The sequence below is a fragment of the Peromyscus californicus genome, unplaced genomic scaffold (assembly GCF_007827085.1).
Source record: "Peromyscus californicus insignis strain IS unplaced genomic scaffold, ASM782708v3 Scaffold_12__1_contigs__length_115047231, whole genome shotgun sequence".
Taxonomy (NCBI): Eukaryota; Metazoa; Chordata; class Mammalia; order Rodentia; family Cricetidae; genus Peromyscus; species Peromyscus californicus.
In genome coordinates this window covers 3,943,458-3,971,225 of record NW_026294413.1, presented here as the reverse complement: position 1 = coordinate 3,971,225, position 27,768 = coordinate 3,943,458, and the positions used below count along the sequence as shown (strand labels likewise).

The window sequence follows — 27,768 nt, the reverse complement described above, 5'->3', positions numbered from 1 at the left end:
TTTCTTGCCCAAATGGCTATGTTTGTCAAGGCGAAGATAAACTCCATATGGAGTGTCTTCGATGCCCATCCTCCTCTCTAAAGTAAATCCGGTGCTGCCAGGAGCAAACATGTCTCACTGTCCAGAAAGTCTAAATTTTTAAAAATAATTTAAATGCCATATTCTGTAGATCTTTGAAGTATTTGAAGATTACTTACTATCTGAAATATATCTATGTATACCTAGAAGACTTAGCTAACATGGCTACAAGTATGATTATCATAGATGACTAATTATTAATCTATTTTTTAATTATCCATTACAATTTTAAATGAGTTGTACAAACATAACACCTCAAACAGGAGTAGAAATATACACCCACTATAACAAAATTAACTTTAAGTTTGTATCAATAAACTAAAATCTATACCAATGTAAAACTTTTTAAACAAGTTGTTGCTCTTTAAAATAGGTTCGGCAATTTACCCTTTTATCCTATCATATCTATATCATATCCCCTTTTTTTCTTTAGAAAGAGATTATATTTATAATCACCCTGTTTTAAATAAAAATTACTGGTTTTTCTCTGTCCCACACCAGAGGGCTCTTCTGATTTGGGACATAAGTATCTCTTAACCTTTTTTTTTTTTTTTTTTTTTTTTTTAGCAATATGCCTGGGTTTAGAGAGGAAGTGAGCCAATTCCATCTCCAAAGCTAGCTTGGTATATTTGGGAATATGGGCGTAACTTCTCTTACTACTTCCTGCTGGAAGGGGGCGCTGTATCTTATGGGGACACAAAGAAAATTTTAGGATTATGGAGTAGTCCGTGAGGGTGTATCGTCTGAGCCAGTTGCCTTGAAACCATTCTGGATGTTGGATCATCTGGGCCTTGGTGTCATTGGAGACCTTTCAGGGGGTCTTGGCTGGTCAAACCTGATGTATCTTAATCTGGAACAAATCCATAGCCTTTGGTTTTCTGTGGAAACAAAAGCAGAGCCTCTTTTCCAAAGCAACATATCTTTATATCCAAATTTTGAAGTCAAGGTAACTTTAAAATATGCATTTTGGCCGGGCGGTGGTGGCGCACGCCTTTAATCCTAGTGTAGCTAGAGTTTTCCTGCCTGGCCCACAGTCAGGGCAAATCTCTCTCACCTGCCAGTCCCACAGCCGTCAGACCCGACCAAGTAAACACAGAGACCTGTATTGGCCTCAAACTGTATGGCCATGGCAGGCTTCCTGCCAACTGTTCTTTCAGCTTAAATCAATCCATTTTTATAAATCTATACCTTGCCACATGGCTCGTGGCTTACCGGCATCTTCACATGCTGTTTCTCATCGTGGCGGCTGGCAGTGTCTCTCTGACTCAGCCTTCCACTTCCCAGCTCCATTCTCCTTGTCCCGCCTACACTTCCCGCCCAGCCAATGGCCAATCAGCGTTCCAATTATTGACTAATCAGCAACACATTTGACACACAGAACATCCCACAGCACTTCCCCCTCTTTTTTTTTAAAAAAAGGAAGGTTTTAACTTTAACAAAGTAAAATTACATATAATTTGGGAATTTGGGCGTAGCTTCTCTTACTACTTCCTGCTGGAGGGGGGCGCTGTATCTTATGGGGATACAAAGAAAATTTTAGGATCATGGAAAAGTCCATGAGGGTGTATCGTCTGAGCCAGTTGCCTTCAAACCATTCTGGATGTTGGATCATCTGGGCCATGGTGTCATAGGAGACCTTTCAGGGGGTCTTGGCTGGTCAAACCTGATGTATCTTAATCTGGAACAAATCCATAGCCTCTGGCTTTCTGTGGGAACAAAAGCAGAGTCTCCTTTCCAAAGTAACATATCCTTATATTCAAATTTTGAAGTCAAGGTACCTTTAAAGTATACATTTTGACATAACTCAACAGCTTTTACAATCAAATGTTTTTCTGCAGTTAAAAGTCCCAAAGACAACACAATCCAGATTCTCTGTGTAATATCCATTTTTACGTGGCTTAATTTTTATACTACCTTTACTGTCTCTTTAAAGACTTTATTTTTTAAAACTATGTATTTGTTTCTATAACTCTATATATCATCTTTTTTGTCTCTTTCAAGCCTACGTATCTTTTACACATATTGTAAACTATTACATCTGAATCTGTCTTATTGTGAATCTATTGCCTTAAACTGCAGCAGCTGTAGCTGCTGGCTCCACCCACCTCAGCTTCCCAACATGGCATTTTCCACCAGCTCTGGGAGCTATCGTGGGTCTCTATGCTTTTATCCAAGCAGTGTGTAGCCCAGAAACCTCTTTTTTTTTGTTTTGTACCTGCAAAGGCTAAATCCACCATGCAGCTTAATGTGCCACTTGCAGAGGCCTCATTCCCGCCAAACTGCAGGTCGAGCACGCACAACAGAAACCCACAAGTAGCTCAAACCGGCAGCTGCCGCTCATTTGAGAGAGACAATTAGGAAGCTGTTTTTAGCTCTGTTTTAGAATCTTTTTTTTCTCAGTTTTTAGGTGGAAACTCTTGCCCCACGTTGGGCGCCATTTGTAGCTAGAGTTTTCCTGCCTGGCCCACAGTCAGGGCAAATCTCTCTCACCTGCCAGTCCCACAGCCGTCAGACCCGACCAAGTAAACACAGAGACCTGTATTGGCCTCAAACTGTATGGCCATGGCAGGCTTCCTGCCAACTGTTCTTTCAGCTTAAATCAATCCATTTTTATAAATCTATACCTTGCCACATGGCTCGTGGCTTACCGGCATCTTCACATGCTGTTTCTCATCGTGGCGGCTGGCAGTGTCTCTCTGACTCAGCCTTCCACTTCCCAGCTCCATTCTCCTTGTCCCGCCTACACTTCCCGCCCAGCCAATGGCCAATCAGCGTTCCAATTATTGACTAATCAGCAACACATTTGACACACAGAACATCCCACAGCATCCTAGCACTCGGGAGGCAGAGCCAGGCGGATCTCTGTGAGTTCGAGGCCAGCCTGGTCTCCAAAGCGAGTTCCAGGAAAGGCGCAAAGCTACACAGAGAAACCCTGTCTCGAAAAACCAAAAAAAAAAATATATATATATATGCATTTTGGCATAACTCAACAGCTTTTGCAATCAAATGTTTTTCTTCAGTTACGAATATCAAAGAGAACATAATCCAGATTCTCTGTGTGGTAGCCATCTTTATGTGGCTCATTTTTTATATTACCTTGAACCTATTGCTTTAAATTGCAGCATTCTAAGACTGAAACGGAGCTGTGGCTGCTGGCTCCGCCCACTTTAGCTTCCCAACATGGTGGTGGTACATTTTCCACCAGCTCTGGGAGCCAAATAGTGAGTCTATGCTTCTATCAAAGCAGCGTGTATCCCAGAAACCTTTTTTTTTTTTTTTTTTTTTTTTTTTAAAAAACTGGTAAAAACTATATCCAACACACAGCATAGTTCGCAGCTTGGAGATACCTCTGTGTAACATAGCCTAGGTCAAGCCTGCACTCACGCCACAAACCCTCCATAGCTCAAACCTGCATGCGGCGTCTAGCCGCCCATATGAGACATGAAGCAGGAACCTGGTTTTGGCTCCGTTTGGAATTGGTTATTAAATATTCTCAGGTTTAAGGTGGAAACTCAAGCCATTGGGCGCCATTTGTAGCTAGAGTTTTCCTGCCTGGCCCACAGTCAGGACAAATCTCTGTCACCTGCCAGTCCCACCCAGCACTCGGGAGGCAGTGGTAAGCAGATCTCCGTGAGTTCGAGGCCAGCCTGGTCTACAGAGTGAGTTCCAGAACAGCCAGGGCTACACAGAGAAACCCTGTCTTGAAAAACAAAATAAACAGAAACAAAAAAGACAAGGTTCAAACTAGCAGGATATATTGCAGGCCAACCTGTGCTACCTGAGTCTCAGTATCAACAGAACCGTAAGCTAAACAAAAAACACAAAAAGAAGCTTTGATATCTAGAAATGGAATTCATAAGACAGGATTCTGGCTTAGCATTGCTAAGTTTCAATAAGAATGAGAATGATTATGAAGTATGTCTTGCTAAGAGTTGACGGTACCAAGTGATGATGCAGAGGTGGAGAGCTAGGAGGACAGACCTCGTCAGCTTCCATAGTGTAAACTGGGGACGTTTGGAGGAGGGTTTGATGGCTATCCTTACAGCTCCTGTAAAGAAAAGGATAAACACAGTTACTGCCAAAAGTTAACACGGGAGGGAGGAAACCAAAACAACCGCAGACCTGGGGGTGCACGCAGTTAGTTGTTCCTGGTATTCATGGGAGTGATTTACAGAACTCAAGACATACCACATTCACAGGCTGGTATTGTGTGTAGACCCGTTGATGTCCTGTTACTAAGACACTACCTGGACACCTGGTGTTGTCGCTTCTCTCCTTCTACAGTGTGTGGGTTCCAGGATAAAACTCAGCTCGTCAGGTTTGCATGGCAAGCGCCACTCCTCACTGCGCCATCTTGCCAGCCCATCATGAGTATTCCGGACTGAGCTTGCTTCAAAGCAAGGATGTGAAACCTGTGGGTGTAGAGGGCTGGCTGGACATGTGTTCTCTTGAGGAGAAAGTCAGCCTCACTTAAACAAAACACAATAGTATTGATGAAATAAGTTCAGTCTTGAGGTATTAATCATTCTTGACGTCAGTTCCTCAGATGTTGGCGATGATGGTGGATCTAGAAGAGGATGAGGACTGGGCCAATGCTGATGAGCTGGAAGATGACGACTTCGATAGGTAACAGTGCAAACCTTGGTTGCAGGAGGAGGAGGGTCAGAGTGAGGTTCTGGGCTGAGGCCAGCCCAGCTCTTCCCTCACTGCAATGTCTCCATGAACTGAAGTTAAAATTGGCCTTTCTCTTAGATGCATTTCTGTATTACATAGGTATTTCATTGTTCGTGTATAATTTGTGTTAGTAAAATTTACATTTTTAGCCGGGCGGTGGTGGCACACGCCTTTAATCTCAGCACTCGGGAGGCAGAGGCAGGCGGATCTCTGTGAGTTCGAGGCCAGCCTGGGCTACCAAGTGAGTTCCAGGAAAGGCGCAAAGCTACACAGAGAAACCCTGTCTCGAAAAAAAAATTACATTTTTAATGAATATTCCTAAAACTAGTAAATAGAAGTACACAAAAAACCTGTATTTTTTATTTATTTATTTTATTTTGTTTTTTTAAACCTGTATTTTTTAATCAGAAAATACTCATGGCAACAGAAGTGTTATTAGTCTGGGCTTTTCTTCAAGAATTAAGTTTAAGAGTGTGTGTGTGTGTGTGTGTGTGTGTGTGTATAATAAAGCTAGAGCTCATTTAGAATAGTTTCAGCAAAATTCCCCAGGAAGCACTTCATTTCTCTTTATAAGGTAAGATTTAATTTCATGATGATGCAAGGGTGCCCAGATTTGTACACCAGATGAACACAGCTGCCCTGATTTATTTTGGGTTAGGAGTCCACCAAGAATACAGATTCATATGGCCAAGTCAATCCAAAGTGGGAAGTCAAGGCTGAGAGGTTTGTCCAGGGTCATATGGCCGTTTTCTTGTTCTTTCTAGCTCCTCACACTGTATGACCACTTGTTCTCTAGAAAGAACTAACATTGCTTCTTCCCTAAAGACTAGTCTTTAGCATAAGCTGCCGGGTTAACAAAACTGAAGCTTCTCACATGTCTGACACACAGAATCTGTGTGGTGTTTTCGGGCTTAAACCTGTTAGGAAACATGGCTGGTAAGCAGAGCCAGGGAGGGCTTGGCCATGTTATTCCCTTTTTCCTAATTCAGTTTCTGTGGCATGTTGCTTCTTGTCTTCTGCTTGCCCTGTGAGCAGCACTTAGATTTGGTTGATTTAAGAAACTGCTTTTTTAAAAAGGTTTTTGTTAAATTCTTGTTTCTCAAGACAGGGATTCTCTGTGTAGCCTTAGCTGTCTTGGAACTCTGTAGACCACACTCAGAGATCCGCCTGCTTCTGTCTCCTGAGATTAAAGGTGTGTGCCACCAAACTGCTTTTTTTTGGAAATGATAAGATTTCCTACCTGTGCTTTCATTCTTGTGTGTGTGTGTGTGTGTGTGTGTGTGTGTGTGTGTGTGTGTGTGTGTGAGAGAGAGAGAGAGAGAGAGAGAGAGAGAGAGAGAGAGAGAGAGAGAGAGGAGAGAGACCACAACCAGCTCCCAAATCACGAGCAGAGACTTACTAATTTTGAATGCTTGGTTTAGTTTAGGCACGTTTCTGGCTAGCTCTTTTAACTTAAATTAGCCTGTTTCCCTTTGGGGCTTTTTAACCTTTTCTTTCCTTCTATAGATCTTACTTTCACTGCTTCTGGAATCTGGCTTCTGGCCCCAGGCATTTCCCTCATTCTCTCCTCCTCCTCCTCCTCCCTCCTCTTCATGTTCCTCCTTTTCGAGCCTAGAGTTATTTATTCTCTCTGCCTGTCAGCCTTGCCCATCCCTTTTCTACCTAGCTGTTGGATGTTGAGCTCTTCATTAGACCAATCAGGTGCCATAGACAGGCAAGGTGAAACAAATGCAGCAAATCTTTGCATAATTAAACAGATGCAGCACAAATAAATGTAACACATCTTTGCCTAGTTAAAATAATATTCCACAACATGTGTGTGCATGTATGTGTGTAAGTGGGTATGCGTTCCTTAAGACATGGGATGCCCCATTCTTAGCACTTGTGAGCTTGAGAGAGGAGCATCCCTCTGGTCTGTTAAGTGTTGTGCAGCCTAGGAACATCCTGAACCTCATCTCAAACACAGATGTGCTCACAGTGATGGAGTCCTGGTTGCTCTAATCTCCAGTTTAGTCATTTGCTGTCTGCCGCAGGTGAGAGGAATGTATTTCTAGGAAGAGAGATAAACATGGCTTTCCTCAGTAGTTGCTTTCACTTAATTCTTGAAAAATAGATCCAGACAACAGGACAAAAGACCCTGGCAGACTGTTAATATAAATATACTGTTAGACGTGTAGGTCAGCGTAGATACTTGCTTGGTGTGCACAACGCCTCAGCATCTATCCCTAATTTAGCACACAGTTTTGGTTTACCTGAGTTTACCTAAAGGCTTTTTGGCTCATAACTTTACGTACAAAGACTGAATTCTTCTCAGCTCTGGTCAAAGAACATGTTTAGGAATATTCTCTCTGTACTTTTGTTTTGCTATTCTTAACTGTGTTGAACACATTGTTTTCTTGTGTGTTTAGCAATGCGGTTGCTGGTGAGAGTGCCTTGGACCGGATGGCCTGTGGACTTGGTGGAAAGCTTGTTCTGCCAATGATCAAGGAACACATTATGCAAATGCTTCAAAACCGTAAGCTACTGGTGCTTCAGATCGTACAGTGGTGGATGTGCCTTTCTAAAGCTTGATCTTAAGCTCTGACAAATGCTTAGACTGTTTAAAGCTAATCTGCTTGTTCATAGAATGCTTAACCTAATTATATTCTACTGATGAAATTCTGTTCAGTCTAAAGCTAAAGAGTATCTTTTCAGGAGCCAGGAATGGTCACAAACCTCTGTAACCCCAGCACTTGGGAGCCTGTTAGGAAGGTCATAGACGGTATAGCATAAATTTTACCTCAATGCTGAAGGTTTTGTTTTGTTTTTCTTCTTTAGAATTAGTATCATAACATAAGGGGAGAAATGATAAATCCTAAAAAAAACCAAACAAACAAACTTAAAGCCCCCATACTCTATTCATCTGCTTAATGATGTGATCCTCTGCTTCTCCCCAACCCTATGCTTTTTTTAAGCTGTGTGTTTAAATACATACCTACTTGCACATGTACGCTAACAACTTGCGTGTGGAGGTCTGTGGACAATTTGCAAGAATTAGTTCTCTCCACCATGTGGGTTCTAGGTTGGCGCTCATGTTGTCAGGCCTGGCACCTTAGATCTACTCAGCCATCTTGCTGGTTCCACCTTACACTGTTTTATTTCTTTTTTTAAAAATGTTTTAATTTATTTTGAGATAGGGTCTAGCTATGTAGCCCTGGCTGGCCTGGAATTGAGAGATCTGTCTACCTCTGCCTCCTGAAAGCTAGGATGAAGAGAGTGTGCCACCATACCTGACCACACTGTCACAATATATTTAACCTGTGAGGGTTAATAGAAAAGATTGTACCACCATACCTGACCACACTGTCACAGTATACTTAACCTATAAGGGTTACTAGGGTGAATAAATTTAACTTGAATTTTTATTGTGAAAAAAGTAAAGCCCAGAGACATGTAAAAAAACTTTGCTAGCTGGATGTGGTAACACACTCGTCATATATTCACGGAAATAACTGCATGTGTTTGAGTTAGGGTCTTACTGTGTTCTCTTAGCAAGCCTGGATCTTGCTAATAAACCAGGTTAGCTGACCTTGAACTTCATGATCATCTGCCTCTGCCTCCCGGGTGCTGGAAGTAAAGGCTGCACCATCAGGCCTTGCTAGAAATAGTTATTGTAAAGAATAACTTCTCAAAGCACAAGGAGGGTTGCAAGAGTCACTGCATTCATGTGGGTAGTTTTAAATACATGAGGTGTGTTCTCATGGTCTTAAGTATGTCTGTCTGGTCCAGAGGTTTCACACATCATAATCTCTGGAATGTTGTATTTTGTTCTTCAAAGAGAGAGGAAAAGAGTATTATGAAAATAGTTTTGACCTACCTAGTAAAACCCCTTGAGAAAGGACTTTGGGGTTCTTGGGCACTGAACCATCCTTACATCCTTACACTACTTTACTATAATCTTAGGCATTTATCTGCAGCTTACTTGTTCTACAAAGAATCTGAAGCTACATAGCCTGGATTATTGTACTATAATACAGTAATTATTACTAACAGGAATAGTTAGTAATAGATCAGGGATGTGTCTCCAGTAGAGAGCACTAGCATATGTAGAACCCTGGAAGTGCCAAAATGGGGAGGTGGTGCAACGCTTAATGATCCAGAGGGATAATTATATCGTGTACGACTTTTCTAAATGGTTTCTAAATAGTTTTTTTTTAATTTAAAAAATTACACTTAAAACTTAATTGTCAGGGTGATTATGTGTTGGAGTGAATATGTGCCTCATCACACATGTAGGCACAGAGGACAACTTGGTGGATGGAAGTCACTTCTTCCACCATATGGGCTCAAGGGACTAGACTTAGGTAATTGGGCTTAGTGGCAGGCCACTACCTGGTGAGCCATCTTGTTGGACCGTCTTTGTATTTTTAAGATAGGTCTTTGTGTAGCTGAGGCTGGCTAGTTAAATTCCTGATCCCCCCTGCCACTGCCTCCGGAATGCTGGGATCGAAGTGGTGAACCACAGTGCCCAGCTGCATTTTGTATTTAATAAACCCAATAAACAAATATATGGGGTCCACTAAAATAAACGGTGCTGAATTAATGTTCGCCAAAAAGCAGCTACCCATTGTTAATGCTAGAATACAAATGAGGTTTATCCAATAAAAACTTGGGAAAAGAGCATCTTCCCTTTGGCCTCTCCTTAAAGAACTGTGATTGTGGGCATCAGTGAGTCTCTGACCAGTGAACATGGTGGTCTGTGGCATGGAAGTCCCAGGATTTATTGCTTGTGGTGAATCTTATGGGAAAAATTGTTTTGTATTGTTTTGCGTTTTTGTTTATTTGATCTCTGAGATGGAACCCAGAGCCTTTGTATGGTAGGTAAGCACTCTACCACTGAGCAAATTATAGTCCCAACCCAGGAAAAGTCTTACTGTTTTAGAAGAGAGAGCCATATGCAATACTATTCTGAAAGTCAGACAGTGAAGCAGGTGTGGAGACCCACCTGTCGTCCCAGCATTAGCCAGAGTGAAGTGGGTGATGGCAAGCTGGGTCCAGGCTGACACAGACTAGCCATCTAGCAAGGCTGTGTCTGTTTGCAGTCGGAAAGAAAAACAGCCCAGGTAGGTCAGGGTCCATTTTTCTAATTATAAGTGTATGTGACATTTGTTCTAATGAGGCCCATCCCTGCTTAGTCTCTGAGGCCAAACAAGACATGGCTCAGCAGTTAAGAACACCGACTGCTCTTCAAGAAGCCTGGGGTTCAATTCCCAGCACCCACGTGGCAGCTAACAACTGTATGTAACTCCAAGACCCGACACCCTCACAATCATTCATGCAGGCAAAACACTAATGTACATAAAATAAGAATAAATAAATCATTAAAAAAAAAAAAAAGACTGGGCTCCTTTAGGATAGTGTGGCCATAGGAAAGATTTTAATATTCCAATTAAGAATCATTTTTACACTTGTGTTTACCAGAATTAGTATAAGAATGGGCATCTAATTATTGCTCTTTTGTGTTTAATTCTTTTTCACAGCTGACTGGAAATACCGGCATGCAGGATTAATGGCCTTATCTGCCATTGGTGAAGGATGCCACCAGCAGATGGAAGGAATTCTAAATGAGATTGTAAATTTTGTCTTGCTTTTCCTCCAGGATCCTGTAAGTACCAATAAGTATTTTATAGTCATTGTCTTAGTTTCATATGGAGTCTGTTGCCATTACTAACACAAGGGAACATGTTCCAGCACCCAAGAGTCCGGTATGCAGCCTGCAACGCTGTGGGTCAGATGGCTACAGATTTTGCACCTGGTTTTCAAAAGAAATTTCATGAGAAGGTACGTAACAAGCCCTCCGCTACCCTGTAGAGGGAGGGTGCACATCTCAAAACACTTGCTTTCACTCTCCAGGTGATTGCAGCGTTGCTTCAAACCATGGAAGACCAAGGCAACCAAAGGGTGCAGGCCCACGCCGCAGCTGCTCTCATTAACTTCACCGAAGACTGTCCCAAGTCACTGCTCATTCCGTACTTGGATAACCTGGTGAAGCACCTGCATTCCATTATGGTCCTCAAACTTCAGGAGGTAAGTCTCAAGGTTGTCAGAGCCTCTGCGGAGGAGATGAGATTGGCTAGATGGGTAAGGCCTGAGATGGAGGCATTTCCAACAAGACCATGGGACAGAAAGCTAGAGTTAGGAGGAAGACACTCAGGCTTGATTAGAGGCATTGACAAGTATTAATCACTGTGTGGATTATGGTGGAGGGAGGGGGTGAGAAAATGTTGACTAACCAGAGTGCCAGAAGTGGCGAACATTTGGAAAACAATGCCTTTTTTTTTTTTTTTTTTTTTTTATGATTTTTGTTTGTTTTTGAGCCATTAAGTCCAGGATGGCCTCAAGTTTGTGTCTGTGGCCAACAATAACTTGGAGTTTCTCATCTTCCTGCGCCCACCTCCCAATTTCTGGGATTATAGGAATTTGCCACCACAGTGGCCAATTATGGAGATAGCTACAGTTTCTGCTGCAGGGTGCAACATGGAAACAGCTGAGAGACTGCAACAGCAAGCTGATCACACTGTTGGCTGTGAGAGGCATGCAGGAAGACTGAAAAATGGTTTACTGTTGTGAAAACAAGGTATATGCTGCAGAGCCAGGCATGGGAGCACAGGCTTGTAATGCCAGCACTTTGGAGACTGAAACAAGAAAATCACGAGTTCAAGGCCAACCTTGACCCTGTCCCAAAGAAAGGAATGCTGAGCACAGGAAACAAAGGACTTGTTTTCTCTGTTGGACTCACTGTCACGCTGCCACACAAGTTTATACAGCTCACAGATGATAAACCCGTCATAGACGGCAGTGTGCGTAGCTCAGGCAATAGGCTAGAGAGCAAGGGTGACAAAGAGAATAAAGGCCTCAGAGCCTTAGCAAAAGGAGGTTAAAACAACGGCCTAAGCATTCAGCGTCAGATTACAGCAGACAAATATGAAGATGGAAATATTTTTATTTTCTGAAAAAAGATGAAGACATATTGAAGGTGAAGAAGCTGTTGCTGAAATCCATAATAAATAGGCCCAACATGGCTTTGCAAGTGAGTTTGGATAGAGAATTTGAGCGCGAAGAGGATCACCTTGGCAGTCCCCAGAGGGCCCTGTGTGTGGGGTGTAAAGACTCAGCTGGGGCGTTGGTTAAGACGTACTGGGAGAGGATAGAGTTGAGAGGTGTTGGGGTAGCCTAGGAGAAAGGCTGTTGCCATTGACAAGGGAAATGAAGGAGCTCTAGAGCGCTGACCTGATGTCATTAAAGAATGCTGTAGAATATTGCCAGTAGGCAGGGTGAACTCTACTGGTTAGGTCTCTGGTGCAAGAAAAGGGTCTTTATTTTTCTTTAAGAAAGAGAAACATGGAAGAGGAAAGCCAAGTTCCCCAGAGGGATCATCCCAGGAGGTTGGATCAGAAAAATAAAGGAATGGGTCTGGCAAGGTGGCTCACAGCTCTAGGAAGGAGGATTGGGAGTGTAAAGTCAGCCTTGGCTACACAGTGACTTGGGGTATAGCCTAAGCTGCTGTCTCCAAGTAGGGGTGGTGTATTCAGTCACAAAAGGGACTTTTCTCAGTGACACAATAGGACAGCATAAAATAGAATATTTATTTACATCAGTGAGCAAAAGGTAAACTTTGTGTCTGAAATAGAGCAGGGCTGTGTACTTCTGACTTCTGGAAGGGAGGAGGGGTTGAGAGATTCATTAGTTACTGAAATGATTTCTTTCATGTCTTCCTTCCAGCTGATTCAGAAAGGCACCAAGTTAGTTTTGGAACAAGTTGTGACATCCATTGCATCAGTTGCAGATACTGCAGAAGAAAAATTTGTCCCCTACTATGACTTATTTATGCCGTCACTGAAGCACATTGTTGAGAATGCTGTCCAGAAGGAGCTGAGGCTTCTGAGGGGGAAGACTATCGAGTGTATCAGCCTCATTGGTCTGGCGGTTGGGAAGGAAAAAGTAGGTGGTGTATGCTATTGGATTTGCTTCCTGTAGCTTGGCTACAGGGGCTTTGAGGTCACTGGAGGAGTTTTTTTGGCTGCTAAATGGTTCTCTGAATGCTGACTTTTTTTTTTTTTCTTAATCTTCCCTTCACACATTCTGTTTTATATAGAAATACATAATTGCCTATGTTTTCCATTGTTATTATATTAGGGATTCTTGGTTTTTTGTTTTGTTTTTCAAGACAGAGTTTCTCTGTATAGCCCTGGCTGTCCTGGAACTCTGTAGATCAGGCTGGCCTCAAACTCAGAGCCTCCACCTGCCTCTGCCTCCCAAGTCCTGGGATGAAAGGTGTTTGCCACCCCCGCCCGGCTCAATATTAAGGATTCTTGGTCCCTTTTCCCTTCCACCATGCAGCCTGTATCATGAAAGTTATCTGTAGTTCATACCCATATGGTTTGTTTTACTTAAATGTGTGCTTAGAAACAAGCTGGTTGCTTGGTAATCCAGAAGCAGCTATCATAAAGTGAGGCTTTGTGCATTAGACATTTCTGAAAATGTCTAATGGAACACTCATTGGCTGCTGTGCTTCTCAGCCAGTCCCTATGTGTGGGCTGACTTCAGACTCGCCATCCTGCCTTAGTGCTGGGATTATAGGCATGTCGCACCACACCAGCTTCTCATTGTCTTTCTCACTCTGACACTTGCCACCAGCATCTTGAATCTGTCTTACCATCTCAAAGCCCATGGCATTACTTACCTTGTGAGCTGTTTTCTCAGGACTCAGCCAGCCAGTGTTTGTCTCTCATAGTCTGCCTATCTGGCTTTAAACCAGCTTTGAAATGCTGCCTGATTGATTCCAGTGAAGACTGCCAAAACTGTAGCCAATAGAAGTCATACAAAATCTTTATACAGCGACTTCATAAAGCAATCTAAATTTTCTCCCTAGATTTGAACTAATTTTAATTATTGAAATAACATTACCTGTAAACTAAATTTTAATGCCATTAGAAATTTCTTTTTTACCTTCAATTGAAAGTAGATTTTCTTAGAGCATTATGCTAGGCATACAATACACATAAGAATTTTTCTGAATAATTTTATCTGTGTGACTGATCCAAAAGGAAGATAACAGATTTAAAAAAAAATTTTTTTAACCTTTATTGGGAGGGTGGGGGAGTACCACAGCATACATTGAGGGTTAGATGAGTAACTTGGGAGTCAGTGCTCTCCTTTCATCATGTGGACTCTGAGGATTGAACTCAGGTTATCAAGCTTGGCTACAAGCTCCTTTACCTACAGAGCCATCTTGCTGGCCCTGGATAGAGGTTTGTTTTGGTGTTTTTGGTTTTGGGGGTGTGGGAGGGCAATAGTTATTGTTTGCCGATTTATTATTACAGAAGAAGCAAAATTGGATAGCAAGAATAAGTGCATCTCTGATGGGATAGGCATTAATAATATGGATGGGGTTTTTTTCCCGTATATTCTCTAGTTCATGCAAGATGCATCAGATGTGATGCAGCTATTGTTGAAGACCCAGACAGACTTCAATGATATGGAAGATGACGACCCTCAGGTAGGCAGTTTACTGAACGTGCCTTATGTAATGTTTTGTTTGTTTGTTTTGTTTTACTTTATGTGTTCTGTCTGTCTGTATGTGTATTCACCTTGTGTATGCCTATTGATGGTTGTGAGCCACCATGTGGGTGCTGAGAATCGAACCCAAGTCTTGTCCAAGAACAGCAAGTGCTCTTAACTGCTGAGCCCTACATGCAGCCCATGTGTTCTTAATTTTAAAATGAGTGACAGCTTCAGGTTGATGCTCTTAGTCTAATCTCTTATCATAAAGACACTGGTCCCCAGGCTGTTCCTCTGGATCCAGGCTTTCCCAGTCTACTGTCGGTTGCTCCTGCTTTCTCTGAGTCTCAGGTTTGTTGCTCTGGAGGGCTCTGTCCTTGGCTGCTCTTGCCTTCTGGAGCAGTGCTGTCTGTACTGTAGATTTCTCCTGCGGATGTCGGACCAGATCTTCCTCAAAGGTTCATTTATCAACTACCTAACTAGTGTTTTTGTTGGGTATCTCTTGGCCATTTGCCATTGATTTGTTCCCCTTGTTGGAAGAGACACAGAAACCCGGCAGTCTCAGCCCTTAGTGCACATGTGGCACTTTCTGCACAGTCTCAGAGCCTTCTGTACATGTGTGGTCACTCCCCAGTCTCAGCCCTCAGTACGCATGTGGCTGCTCTCCACGCCCACTTCCATGAGCAGATGTAGACTCTGTTACTGCAAAAGGAACACCCTGTGTGTGCACATACCTGGTTTAGTCTTAGTCTCCTCTTTTGGAAAGCTTTCTTGATGTTTTTCTCAGTGGGTGTTGACAACACCATAGTGACATGAGCAGTGTTTTGACGTCGACAAGGCATGGGATAACCTTCCATGAGCTTACTGTAAGTATTTTATCACTTAAATGGAGAACACCATTGTGCAAAGGCAGAATACCCTGTGTTTTCCTTTCTTCGCTGAGTGGGAGCATATAAATAAATACCATTTATATTTGTTTGTGTAGACGGGTCAGGGGCTGTGAGGAAGGAGGGAAGGACCATACGTGTTCGCCTTCATATTGGGAAATGTAGAGTGGCACATAGAAAATAGCCACAGAGCATTTGTGGAGTGGAAGGACTTTACAAATAAAATATAAATTAAAACTACTTTGATACTTCACTTTACCCCCAGGCAGAATGGCTATTATCAAGAAAAAAATGACAACATGCTAGATTATGTTAACTTAGAGGATATGGGGAATGAGGAGCCCTTATTCACTGATTTTGGGAATGTTAAATGGTGCAGCCACTATGGGAGTCAGTGTGGAGGTTTCTTAACAGACTAAAGTCTGACCAGGCGGGGGTGGTGACACGCTAATCCCAGCACTCAGAGGCAGAGGCAGGCGGATCTCTGATCTCTGAGGCCAGCCTGGTCTACAGAGTGAGTTCTAGGACAGCCATGGCCACACAGTGAGATCCTGTCTCAAAAAAACAAAACAAAAACAAACAAACAAAAAAACCCTAAAAATAGTGCTACTATATTGCTGTCTGATGTGCTTAGAGTCGTGGACATGAAAGGTCTTCACATGCTACCATGGGTAGTTCGCACATCCATGTTTGTCGCATCTCCTGTCAACAATAGCCAGGGGAAATAGAATCAGCCTAGCCTGGATCAACACACAAGCGGATAAGGGAAATGTGGGTACATGTGCAAATAGATTTTTACTCAGGAAAAGAATGCACTTTCGGGAGAATGGAGGACATGGAGAATGGGAAGGGCACACTCTGGGGGCGGGAAGGACCAACCAGAAGAAAGCATGGCAATGCCGTGATGACACCTGTTGTCTTACATGCTGACACTAAACATGGGGTGGGGGGTTGGGTTTCAATAGTGTTTGTGGGTGCTATGCCAGGTAGTATATCTTCTTCCTCCAAAAGATCAGTGCCTAAAAGTGGCCTTCGTTTTCAACTAAGTGGTACGGATGCTAACAGAGAAGAAATTATAATTGCTGCATAGGGAAAAAGCAGGAAAGCCTCACCTGCCAGCTCTGTTCCATTGTACAGGTCACAGGTGTCTGAATGCTGATTTGGATATGTTGAGTGACATTGGGAAATATGTAAACATGTCAGTTGATAAATCTACGTTTCCTCAAGATGGGAAACCGGCTTTAACTGTCTTAGTTACCTGTTGTCTTACGGCCTGTTTGAAATTTTCCCCCAGATCTCTTACATGATCTCAGCATGGGCCAGAATGTGCAAAATCCTGGGGAAAGAATTCCAGCAGTACCTTCCCGTGGTTATGGGGCCGCTGATGAAGACCGCTTCAATTAAGCCTGAAGTAGCCCTTCTTGACAGTAAGTGCTTTACTGGGCACAGCAGCGGCAACACCACTGCTTTTTCTTCTTACACGTCTCTCTTACCTGTTAACAGCCCAGGACATGGAGAATATGAGTGACGATGACGGTTGGGAATTTGTGAACCTCGGAGATCAGCAGAGTTTTGGTATTAAAACGGCAGGACTGGAAGAAAAGTCAACTGCTTGCCAGATGTTGGTATGATAATATCCTGTTACTAGGCTTTGGGATCAGATCTCCTTCCACCACACAATCCAGGGTGGATCTCGGCCATCAGCCTGCACAGCAGGCGCTGTTACCGGAGCCGTCACCAGCCTGGGTGACATGTGCACGTCACAGCGTTTGCAGCAGAGGCTTTGGGAATGGAGGGGTGTAGCTAGAGTTTTCCTGCCTGGCCCACAGTCAGGACAAATCTCTCTCACCCGCCAGTTCCACAGCCGCTCAGACCCGACCAAGTAAACACAGAGACTTATATTGCTTACAAACTGTATGGCCGTGGCAGGATTCTTGCTAACTGTTCTTACAGCTTAAATTAATCCATTTCCATTAATCTATACCTTGCCACATGGCTCGTGGCTTACCGGCATCTTCACACGCTGTTTCTCATCATGGCGGCTGGCAGTGTCTCTCTGACTCAGCCTTCCACTTCCCAGCTTTATTCTCCTCCTTGTCCCGCCTATACTTCCTCCTGCCTGACTACTGGCCAATCAGTGTTTTATTTACCAACCAATCAGAGCAACACATTTGCCATACAGAACATCCCACAGCAGAGGGGTTTTGTGGACTTTGTCTTTTTGGGGCAAGTCTGTAGTAGATGGCTAAGAATATCATTGGAGTAAACGATCACAAATGTGCTTACGGCATTAAAAGAAAAGCTGAACTTGTCTGGTTTCAGTTGTGTCAAGCGACATGGTCAGTGTTATCTTTTTGAAACCCTGTAACGTGGACCTTGATTTCCTTTCTTTCAGGTTTGCTATGCTAAAGAATTGAAGGAAGGTTTTGTGGAATACACTGAACAGGTTGTCAAACTGATGGTCCCTCTGCTGAAATTTTATTTCCATGATGATATCCTTCAACAGTTGAATACAAAACATGTCTGTAGTAAAGCTGTAGTGTCTTGAGTTACCTGAATTGCTCTTCATTTGCTCTAACTTGGCTGTGTGTTCTTGGCTCCTCATGTGCCTTCATTTCTTGAAAAGCATGAAAAACAAAATGTTAACCATGCTATAGTCAGCCCTCTGTGACCTTACTAAGAATTGTACAGACTGACATTTTATGAACAAATGTCCACAGTACTTATTGGATACCCACTGATACATCTCTTTCTGAGAGAGACTTCTACAGTACTAATGTGGATAACACCTCTGAGGGACATCTTAGTAAATCTGCAATAAATGTTTTTATCCTCAAGTTCTTGATAGGCATAATTAATACATGTGGGTATTTGTTCTTAATTTCCACACACATCGTTTCATAAAGTAGGTAAAAGAAAACCAGACCAACCCTAAAGTCAGTATGATGTAGGCAGTGTCCTTAGAGAGGGAGTTCTGCCAGCAGATTCCTGGTGAGTCACACCAGAGGAGGAAGTAGTGTGTGTGCATTACCCAAAGGAGGCCAGAAGGTGGCGTCAGATCCCCTAGAACTGGAGTTAACAAATGGTGTGAGCCACCATGTGGGTGCTGAGAATCAAACCTGGGTGTTTTGGAAGCCAGTGATCTTGACCACTTAACCAGCCCCTAGAATATTTTTAACTTTTTTTTAGTATTTAAATCTTTTTACTTTATGTATATAAATGTTTTACCTGAAAGAATATGTACATGTATGCTGGTGCCCATGGAGATCAGAAGAAATTATATTCCCCTGGAACTGGAGTTAGGAATGGTTAGAAACCACCACATGGATTCGGGGTACTGAACCCCAGTCCTCTGCAAAAGCAGCTCATACTTTACCAGCTGAGCCATCTCTCCAGCCCCTAGCTTCTAGAGTTACTTTTCAGAAGAGGTTACCAAGGCTTTTTAGTTTATAAATGATATTAGATAGGGAAGAGCCTCTTGGTGCTTCATGGAAAACCAGGGAATTCTACACAGGAGAAAGTTGTGGATGGCATTGCATACGCTACAGAGCAGAGCCGTGAGAGGCCCTTCACTGTCACCAAACACACTTCCATGCCGTGCCGTGCAGACGGTCAGGGAGCCTTGGCTGTTTCTGTCCCCACTTCCCCCTTTCCTGCTAGCATAGTGTTCTTAGCATGTAGGTGGAATTCTGGAATACTCCAGAGGCCCCTTGGTGCATTTCCTTAACGATGAAACGGGTCCGAGTGGCGGCGGCAGAGTCCATGCCTCTTCTGCTGGAGTGCGCACGAGTTCGGGGTCCCGAGTATCTCACACAGATGTGGCACTTCATGTGTGATGCGCTCATCAAGGCTATTGGCACGGAGCCTGATTCGGACGTCCTCTCGGAAATAATGCACTCTTTTGCGAAGGTGAATGTTTTCTCTGAATATCCCCCTCCTGTTTTATAAGGCGTGTTCATGTAATTCTCTGCTGACTAAATCAGGGAGATTTTTCCATATATTATAATAAACCATTTTTTTTTTTTTTTTTTTTTGCTGCAAATGTCAATTTTTTTGTTCTGAAATATTGGTATAATTTTTGTTGGTTGGGAAGTTAGCTTTTGGGAAATAGTGAGATTATACTAGAAGGATTGTTAGAGGTGGGAGAAATACAGACAGTTACAAAGGGGTCCTTAGTGGTTCTTGGAAAGTTGTAGCTTCCTTGCATCAAGCAGTTGGTATACGTTCCCAGGATCCCAGAAGAAAGTCTGATGCTTCTAGCTGCTGGCACTGCACCATTCGTGTCTAGATCCTCCCATGAACGCCTCTTTCCCTTTTCATCTGTTGGTATCAAAAATAGATGGGTATGGTAGAAGGTGGACGATGTCTGTTCTGGCTCTGGACCCTCGGCCTGACACGTACGATAGGTCCGAAAGGAGCTCTGTCCCTGACACCTCGGTTGGGATGCTGCCCTCAAGCACAGCTAAGTGTGTCCTCAGGCATTGGGTCTTTGGTCCGGGCGGTGACTTGTGGTCCTTTGTCTCACTTGCTCAGTGCATCGAAGTGATGGGGGATGGATGCCTGAACAGTGAACACTTCGAGGAGCTGGGAGGGATACTGAAGGCCAAGCTCGAAGAACACTTCAAAAATCAAGAGTTGCGGCAAGGTAAGCTTTCAGGACTTCTCACTTCTGAACAAAGTCCTTGGCCTTTGGATGTGATCATTTAAAAACATTTGTTTGGGTGTGTTTTAGTTAAAAGACAAGATGAAGACTATGATGAACAGGTTGAGGAATCACTACAAGATGAGGTAAATTATTCCCTTCCGACTTCAATTCAATGACCGTTTGCATCTTAACTCTGTTTAAATGCTTCAGTTTCTAGTTACCCTCCGGTATCCTGTTCTGATAGAATCTGGTATTTCTAGAATAAGTCTTTTGAAATGAATGAACTTTTTTCTTGAGTATCTCACACATCAAATGCCATAGATTAAATACTTGTTGCTCACAACCACGGTTTGTCTATACTGGTGTTGTTCCATGTCCCGTGGTTGGCTAGAGTGACTGTTGACAGTCAGGGCAGTGGACACCAAGGCTCGGTGCACTGTAGGAAAGCATTCTGCCTCTGGATTGCTATCCCTAGCTCTCCTACTTGGAAAGAGGGGCTTTTATTTCCAGCAGTTGCCCACACTGGACTTGCACTTGGGATCACAAGCCTGCCTGCACCACCAGCCTCGGCAGCTTTCTTTACCGTGTTTCTCAGTCATTTCATCCAGCCTGATTGTTAAGATGGGCAGAGTCAGCATCTGGGGTGTGTGGTGCCTCTAGTGGGCTGTGCTCATGTACGTGTGCCTCCATTGACATGTGTCCATGTGCTTCAGCCTGCACTGCTGCCGACTCCATGCCCTCACCAGCCTACTCTAACATAAGTAAGTTCCCAGGCAGTAAGTGTAGCACTTGGCGTCTGCGCCTCCTTTCCCGTGGTGGAGACTTAGTGTCAGCCCCCAAGGTCACTTCAGCCTCCAGCTTCTCAATAGTCTTAACAGGGGAAACATTCATTTCCTGGATTTTATAGGTGTTGCTGCTGATTCTCAAGCAGATAGTTTCTAACCCATGTGGCTGCGTGTTGTGTTTCTTTTTTAGGACGATAATGATGTTTATATTCTGACTAAAGTGTCAGATATTTTACACTCAATATTCAGTAGCTACAAAGAAAAGGTGTTGCCGTGGTTTGAACAACTGCTTCCATTAATTGTCAACCTGATTGTAAGTATTAACCACCTATGAGCTCTTTTGAATAAATAGTTAACCTGGAACTCTCATTGCTGCATATAATGTCTTACACTTGTTAGAAATGGGTCTCAGAGGTGGAATGTGCATCATACTTTTTTAGTTATCCAGCTAAGTGCATTGCCCTGTATGTTTTCTATATTCTCTCAAGAAACAGAATGGTCTTTACTATGTACAGTGTGCAATAGTAGCCTGTGGTTAGTAAGTTTATCTACTTGATTTTTAAATATCTTACAGAGATTACAATTTGGAACAATTAGCAAAGTAAGCACAAGTAGATATCGCATACCTCTGCTCCCACACATGCACAGCTTCTTATACATTAACAGCTACCCTCAGGTAGTAGGGTGTAGGCTCCAGGACTATGCACATGTCTGGCAAGCACTCAGCTGCGGGCCTCTATCGCCAGCCCCTCTTCCTCCTGCCTTCTCACAAGCTCACGCACACACACAGACACACACACACACACAAACACACACATCATTTTGTTACTCTACTTTGAGATACAGTCTTGCTAAGTAGCCCTGGTGTGGAACTTGGAATCCTCTTGTTTCATCCTAGGAAGCTGGGACTATAGGCCTTTGCGGCCAGGCCCAGTTGGGGGTCGTTAACTCCTGGGTTCAAGTGATCCTCTTACCCTAGCCTCCTGGGTTGCAGGAATTACACAGTACTGTGTACTTGGGTGCCTCCTCTACTGCCTACCTTTTTTTTTTCTTACAAAGTAAATGTATGAACATCTCTGCCCTATCAATTTCTTCTGCAGTATGTGGTCATATTGTGGAACTCTAACAAATCATAAAAGTTCTGTACTGTGAAGTTACTTTAAATGTATGTATCCCTTCCAATGTTTTTGTTGTAAGAAGTGGTTACTATGTTTCTATTTCCTGTATTGGATTCATTCTGTAGGCAGATAGTTCCTGATGAATTGTTTACAATTTTTGTACCAGTATTTAGTACTTAAAGGGGAATCTCTTCTATAGTGTCCACATAGACCATGGCCAGACAGACAATGGGGATTGTGCATCTTCGATGATGTCATAGAACACTGTAGTCCAGCCTCATTTAAGTATGCAGAATATTTCTTAAGGCCAATGCTCCAGTATGTGTGTGACAACAGCCCAGAAGTCAGGCAAGCTGCGGCATATGGCCTTGGCGTCATGGCACAATATGGTGGAGATAACTACCGCCCTTTCTGTACAGGTACTTATGTTCTGCTTTGTGCATTTCATTCCAGGCAGCCCTTTAGCCCAACCTTGTTCTCACCACACCTGGAAGCATTCTGTTCCGATTTCTCTTTATTCTCCTCTACCCACCCACCCCTCTCTTGTTTTTTAATTTTATCCCCCTCTCTCATCTATAGCACTAACTGTACCGTGAATGAAAGCGTGTGTCACCCTTCCTTAAAGAGCTTCTGGGGAGTCGAGGTTGGCAGTGCTGAAGTGTAAGGCCTGGGTGGAGGCAGTCAAAGTGAAGGCAGCAGGTGTGCGCAGGATCTCAGTTGTAGCTCTGATGTTCCTGTCCATGCTTAGTGTCCCCTCTGTTACATACAGTCCTGTGAGAGTGAAGCCGAGAACATAGGCTTCCTTACACTTGAGCAGTTAGCACCTGGACCAGAGTTGGGGACATTTATGTTCATCTGCATCGACATGAAGTTTAGCTGACCTGTTTTCACATGTTTGTTTTAGAAGCACTACCACTGCTTGTAAGAGTTATTCAGTCTGCAGATTCTAAGACCAAAGAAAATGTCAATGCTACAGAGAACTGCATCTCCGCAGTGGGGAAAATCATGAAGTTCAAGCCTGACTGTGTAAACGTTGAAGAAGTCTTACCACACTGGTTGTCTTGGCTTCCTCTACATGAAGATAAAGAGGAAGCTGTCCAGACCTTCAGTTATCTGTGCGACCTGATCGAAAGGTATGCAAGCACAGAAGTAAGGCCGGCGTTCTTTCTTTCCGTGGCCCAGAAAGCTGAGGTTGAACCTCACTTGTGGCCAGCGGTGGGTTGTGTATATTTGAAATAGCACTTGCTTGTAAGGCATGTGAAGCCTGTCACACTTTAGCCCTTGTGTAAAGATCTGACTTAGAGTTCTTTGTAGGATCAATTTAGCAAATACTGTTTGAAGAAAGTTACCATCAACTGTTTTGTTGCCCACTACATTTGCTGTATGGATCAAGAGTTGGTGGTAGCCAGGTATGGTAGCACATACTAGAATCAAAGCACTGAGGAGGCTGAGGGGGCCAAGATGGCTGCAAGTTCAAGGCCATCCTTGCCTACATAGCAAAAGTCTCAAAAAGGAAGTGGAGGCTAACAGATCTGCTGTAAGGTTTCACCAGGCAGGCATTGTGATCTGATACTGGGCTATGATGTCACTTACTCAGTTTTGTACCCTGAGTATTTAAGCTGCAACAACAGTGGCTTTAGAAATGTCAGGATCGAAGCAATTCCTTGGCGTCCCTCTTACTCCGCAGCCTCTAACCATGACTTTGATCTTGACTTTCACTGTTAATTTCTGAGTAGAGTTTGGTTCACTGTCTATCCAGTAGAATTCCTGGAATTTTTTAGGATATTCCTTCATGCCTGCTTGATTCAGCTTGATAAATACTGTATGTCCCTACTGAGGTAGGTTCTCCTGAGGAGTGTGATAGTCACCCACAGACTACACTGTCTTGTATCTGAAATATCGGTCCTCAGACTGTTTGGTCTCCTTGGAAGTGACTACTGTCAGTGACTTCCACTCAAATTCACTATTACATTTCTTTCCATTATGCCTGCCTGAAGTTTATCCCCTAGTTTACTCTTAAAACACCCAAATGACCCTTTTGAATCTGTTTGATGCAACAAATGTTATTCTTGGTAATGTCATGAGGTTTGTTCGTTTGTTTTGTGGTACTAATGACCAGACCTAGGAGTCTCGCTTGTGCTGGGCAAAATGCTCCATGGTTGAACCCTCTTTTTATTCTTTGAAATAGGGTCTCACTAAGTTGCCTAAGCTGACCTTGACAGTCCTCCTCAGCCTCTTTGCTGGGTTTACTGACTTGAGACAAGACTGTCTTGGTTGCCAGGCGGTGGTGGCACACGCCTTAAATCCCAGCATTTGGGAGGCAGAGCCAGGCGGATCTCTGTGAGTTCAAGGCCAGCCTGGTCTACAGAGTGAGATCTAGGACAGGCGCCAAAAAAACTACACAGAGAAACCCTGTCTCAAAAAACAAAAAACAAACTAAACAAAAAAAAGACTGTCTTGGGGCTTGTTTGTTGCTGTTTGTTCCTTGTGTTTTGACACAATGCAGATGGTTCTAACACCGAGCGTGTAGTTCTCTTGCCTGGCCCTGAGAAGAATCCTGAGAGATGAGCCGAGTGTTTTTCCCCGAGTAACACTGAGAGAGCTGCAGGCCCACTGAGTCAGACCAGCTGGCTCTCTTCTACTGAACCATAAGGACATGTGGTCTTAATGACCATGTAACTGTTGTGTATAGAGCAGCAGAGGGAAGTGTGATTGTGAGTAATTTCTCTCACAAATTTTATTTATAAAGGTGTTTGATTTTCTTTTGTCAGTAATCACCCAATTGTTCTTGGCCCAAACAATACCAACCTACCCAAAATATTCAGTATAATTGCGGAAGGAGAAATGCATGAGGCCATTAAACATGAAGACCCCTGTGCCAAACGCCTGGCCAATGTAGTTCGCCAAGTACAGGTAAGCTGGATGGGTTGAACTGGACAGGGGATAAATAAATGACAGTGTCGGGGGCTCTGCTGGCTTTTAATCTACATTAGGAACTAACATTTAATGAGCTGCGGAAATTGTATTTTTAAATCAGGAAGCTTTGAAATGGGTTATTAATATGTTCTACCCATTTGTTCTCACTGTCAGAGGCAAAGTCTTCATCTTCAACTTGAGCATTTGAAGTCCTAGTATGTAGCAGATGGTCATGATTTTCAGAATATCTGAAGGAAAGAAAGATGCAGTTTATTAATGAGTTGTCAGAACCAAAAACAATATAAATGACTTACTTTAACTTCATTTGGTTATATAGGTTGATCTAAGGTGCCAGCTAATGGGATAATTTTATTGCTTTAGAAGCAAAGAAAATTTTCTGTAAATAAAATGAACTTTGAAGAAATGAACAGATTTCTTGGTTTTACAATAATCATCAAGTTAAGCTGTAGAGTGTCTGGGCACTGTTGTAGTCTGTGCATGCAGTTTACTAAAACACTTGACGTGATCACTGTCTGAAACGTATGCGCTTTCTCCCCAGACTTCTGGAGGATTGTGGACTGAATGCATAGCACAACTCAGTCCGGAGCAGCAGGCAGCCATACAGGAGCTCCTGAACTCTGCCTGACGGGCCTTAATACCACCTGCCAGAAAACTAACTCCAAATAAACGTTTACCCTTTTGTTTAGGTTTCTTTGTTTTGTTTTTGAGCAAGAGAGCAGTAGTGTTGTGTGTAGGCCATTCTTCCGGAGCCGCGCACACAGGAAAAGCAGCCCTGTGTGCGGAGTGGACTGCCGTGGATCTCCTCTGACCACAGAGGAGGTCCCCGTGAGCCCATGGTAGCACTGCGGAGTATTTTTCTATTGCTGTGTCCCACCGTGCGAAGGGAAAGAGGAAACAGTTACTTTCCTCAGTAGACCTACAGAAACATACGGAAATCCAGATCTGTTAATCCACATAGACGTGTGTTAAACAGACTGGGAGACAACCTGGTGTTCATTCTATAAAGTGGAGTGAGACCTGTGTGGGGTAGAAAGAAGCCTTTACCCAGCCGACCAGCTGCAGACAGCTGATGACAAGCAAGGCTGAGGCTGTCACTGGATGTCACTGCTGTTCCTTCCCCCAGAGGGCTTGTGCAGTGACTGGTGTGGCAGCGGCGGCGGTCCCACGTCGCCCTTGAATGTGAAGTGTCGTTGGCATGTCTGCAGTGGTCTCGTTCACTCCTCAATAAAGAGCATTGAAATACAGAGACTTGTGTAAAACTCAGTACTGTCTGCCTGTGGTTCCTTTCCTGTTTTCACAGAGAGTAACCTGATAGTTTTTTAAGGGATAGTTCTGGCTCTGAATGTTTTTCCTCCACATTTTCTCTGCAGTACAGCCTTGAAAATGTGTCTTGTCTTTGCAGTCTTCACCGTAATTCAAGCTCACTTACATGACTATTCTGTTCACAACTGGTATTCTTAAGGTTTGCAAATTCAGCCAGCTTTTAAAAACTAGGATTGTTCTTACTAGATCAACAAGATTTTGGCTTAGTATTTTCATTGCAGATTGTAATTGCTTTAGAGCCACACACAGCATTGAATTTTTTAATTTTACAGGTATTATGGCTAAAATTATTGACTGAAAATTTCAGTAAAATGAGTGAAATTTTTTTCTTTATGTGTTATCTCAGAACAGTAACTGACTAGCTGTTGTTTCTTTAAATAATTTTCTAAGGGATCTTAATAGATTTCTGTTGAAACCTCAGTGTTAACATTTTCATAGTTTGTACTAAATTTAACTGTGATAAAAATGAGTTTTATGCATAAATCAGAATTTAAAATTAAACATTTCTTTCTTTAAATGATTTGCATTACTTCATTAAAACAAAATTTGGAATTAAATGGAAGATAAAATGGATTCTCTTTAGACAGCTCACTGGTCAGCACGTGTGCTTAGATGATACGTTCAGCTTCTAACTACCGCATGGTTAGTCTGGATACTTCGGGATCTGGCAGAAAATATATATATATATATATATATATATATATATATATATATATATATATAGTCAGTGACTTCGGCAGTAGTCAGTGCTTCCAGCGGTGCTCTGGGCCTCTTGGAGAAGGGAGCTTGGTACTGTGTTCCCTGGGCAGGAAAGCAGGCACCGGTAGTGCAGCAACTCTGCTCCAGCCTGAAGCAGGACTGGGTGCTGGTGCCCATGCAGTGTGAATTGGGCTTTTGTTTAGAGTGCTCCTGCACTCTCAGAAAAGAAGCTCATGAGAAACATGGCCCACCTGCCAAGTGGGGGTGGTAGACTGGTCAGGAGATGTTTGGAGAGAGCTAGTGTTTGCACTGGGCTAAGTACTTGTGAGAGCAGGTACCTTCACATCAAGCACTAGTGGGATCATTAAGCACTAGCAAGGCCCATGAGCCATGGGAAGTGCATTGGTGGTACACATGCCGATGGCAAGCCAAGACTGGCATTGAGTTGAGGTGGGGAGGACAGGAGCTAGGGACCTCTGTCTTCATGAAACAACCAACTTAAGATGCCCGGTGACTAGGTTCTTTATGTTAACTGGTTATACACACTTGGATGGGGGAGTTCGTGGTTTTCCTGTCTGTACCACTCTAAGTGGCCTTGCATGCTAGTGAGTGATACATTTTATGAATTCAAACTTTTGGAGGGAGTAACTATGGCTCCACCATTTCTGAAAATTTTGTAACAGTACACACTCAGCATAACTCAATTTTTGAGTATTTTTAATGCTGTAAATTAGAAGTAAAACTGTCTCTCAGTGGCAACTGGATAGTCTGTAATGCGAGGCACCTTTATCACAGCTCAGGTTGTAGCTTGGCTCAGCAAATGTCAGTAAGTAAATACTCTTGATGCAACTGGTCTCCTAATAAATGGAGGGTGCACAATTGGTAAGCATTTATTTATAATAACTAAGCATTTATTATCTTGAAGGATTTCCAACAAGTAGACAATTCAAAAGGCTAAGTAGCCAACTAAATGTTTCCCACAGTTAGCCCTGCCCCATCTGCCTAGATTATTGTTGCATCCATTTCCTCTCTTCATCTTTATGGGACTTGTTTGCCTTGTTATGTGGATGAGTGCTAGCCTG

General features: G+C 43.1%; 1 protein-coding gene across 1 annotated transcript in view; it reads left to right on the top strand.

Annotated features, from left to right (window-relative positions):
* Positions 1 to 25,927, top strand: part of Ipo5 (importin 5) — a 45,431-nt gene extending 19,504 nt beyond the window's left edge. The window contains exons 9-26 of the mRNA XM_052732450.1: positions 4,617 to 4,704; positions 7,161 to 7,267; positions 10,272 to 10,396; positions 10,483 to 10,572; positions 10,645 to 10,818; positions 12,514 to 12,732; positions 14,207 to 14,290; positions 16,474 to 16,606; positions 16,683 to 16,804; positions 17,575 to 17,671; positions 18,916 to 19,088; positions 19,713 to 19,824; positions 19,912 to 19,967; positions 20,800 to 20,922; positions 21,927 to 22,146; positions 22,632 to 22,860; positions 24,499 to 24,640; positions 25,203 to 25,927. Of these exons, the coding sequence (XP_052588410.1) occupies positions 4,617 to 4,704; positions 7,161 to 7,267; positions 10,272 to 10,396; positions 10,483 to 10,572; positions 10,645 to 10,818; positions 12,514 to 12,732; positions 14,207 to 14,290; positions 16,474 to 16,606; positions 16,683 to 16,804; positions 17,575 to 17,671; positions 18,916 to 19,088; positions 19,713 to 19,824; positions 19,912 to 19,967; positions 20,800 to 20,922; positions 21,927 to 22,146; positions 22,632 to 22,860; positions 24,499 to 24,640; positions 25,203 to 25,289 (2,381 nt within the window). The 3' untranslated portion in view covers positions 25,290 to 25,927. The remainder of the gene's footprint in view (positions 1 to 4,616; positions 4,705 to 7,160; positions 7,268 to 10,271; positions 10,397 to 10,482; positions 10,573 to 10,644; positions 10,819 to 12,513; positions 12,733 to 14,206; positions 14,291 to 16,473; positions 16,607 to 16,682; positions 16,805 to 17,574; positions 17,672 to 18,915; positions 19,089 to 19,712; positions 19,825 to 19,911; positions 19,968 to 20,799; positions 20,923 to 21,926; positions 22,147 to 22,631; positions 22,861 to 24,498; positions 24,641 to 25,202) is intronic.
* The last annotated feature ends 1,841 nt before the right edge of the window (positions 25,928 to 27,768 follow it).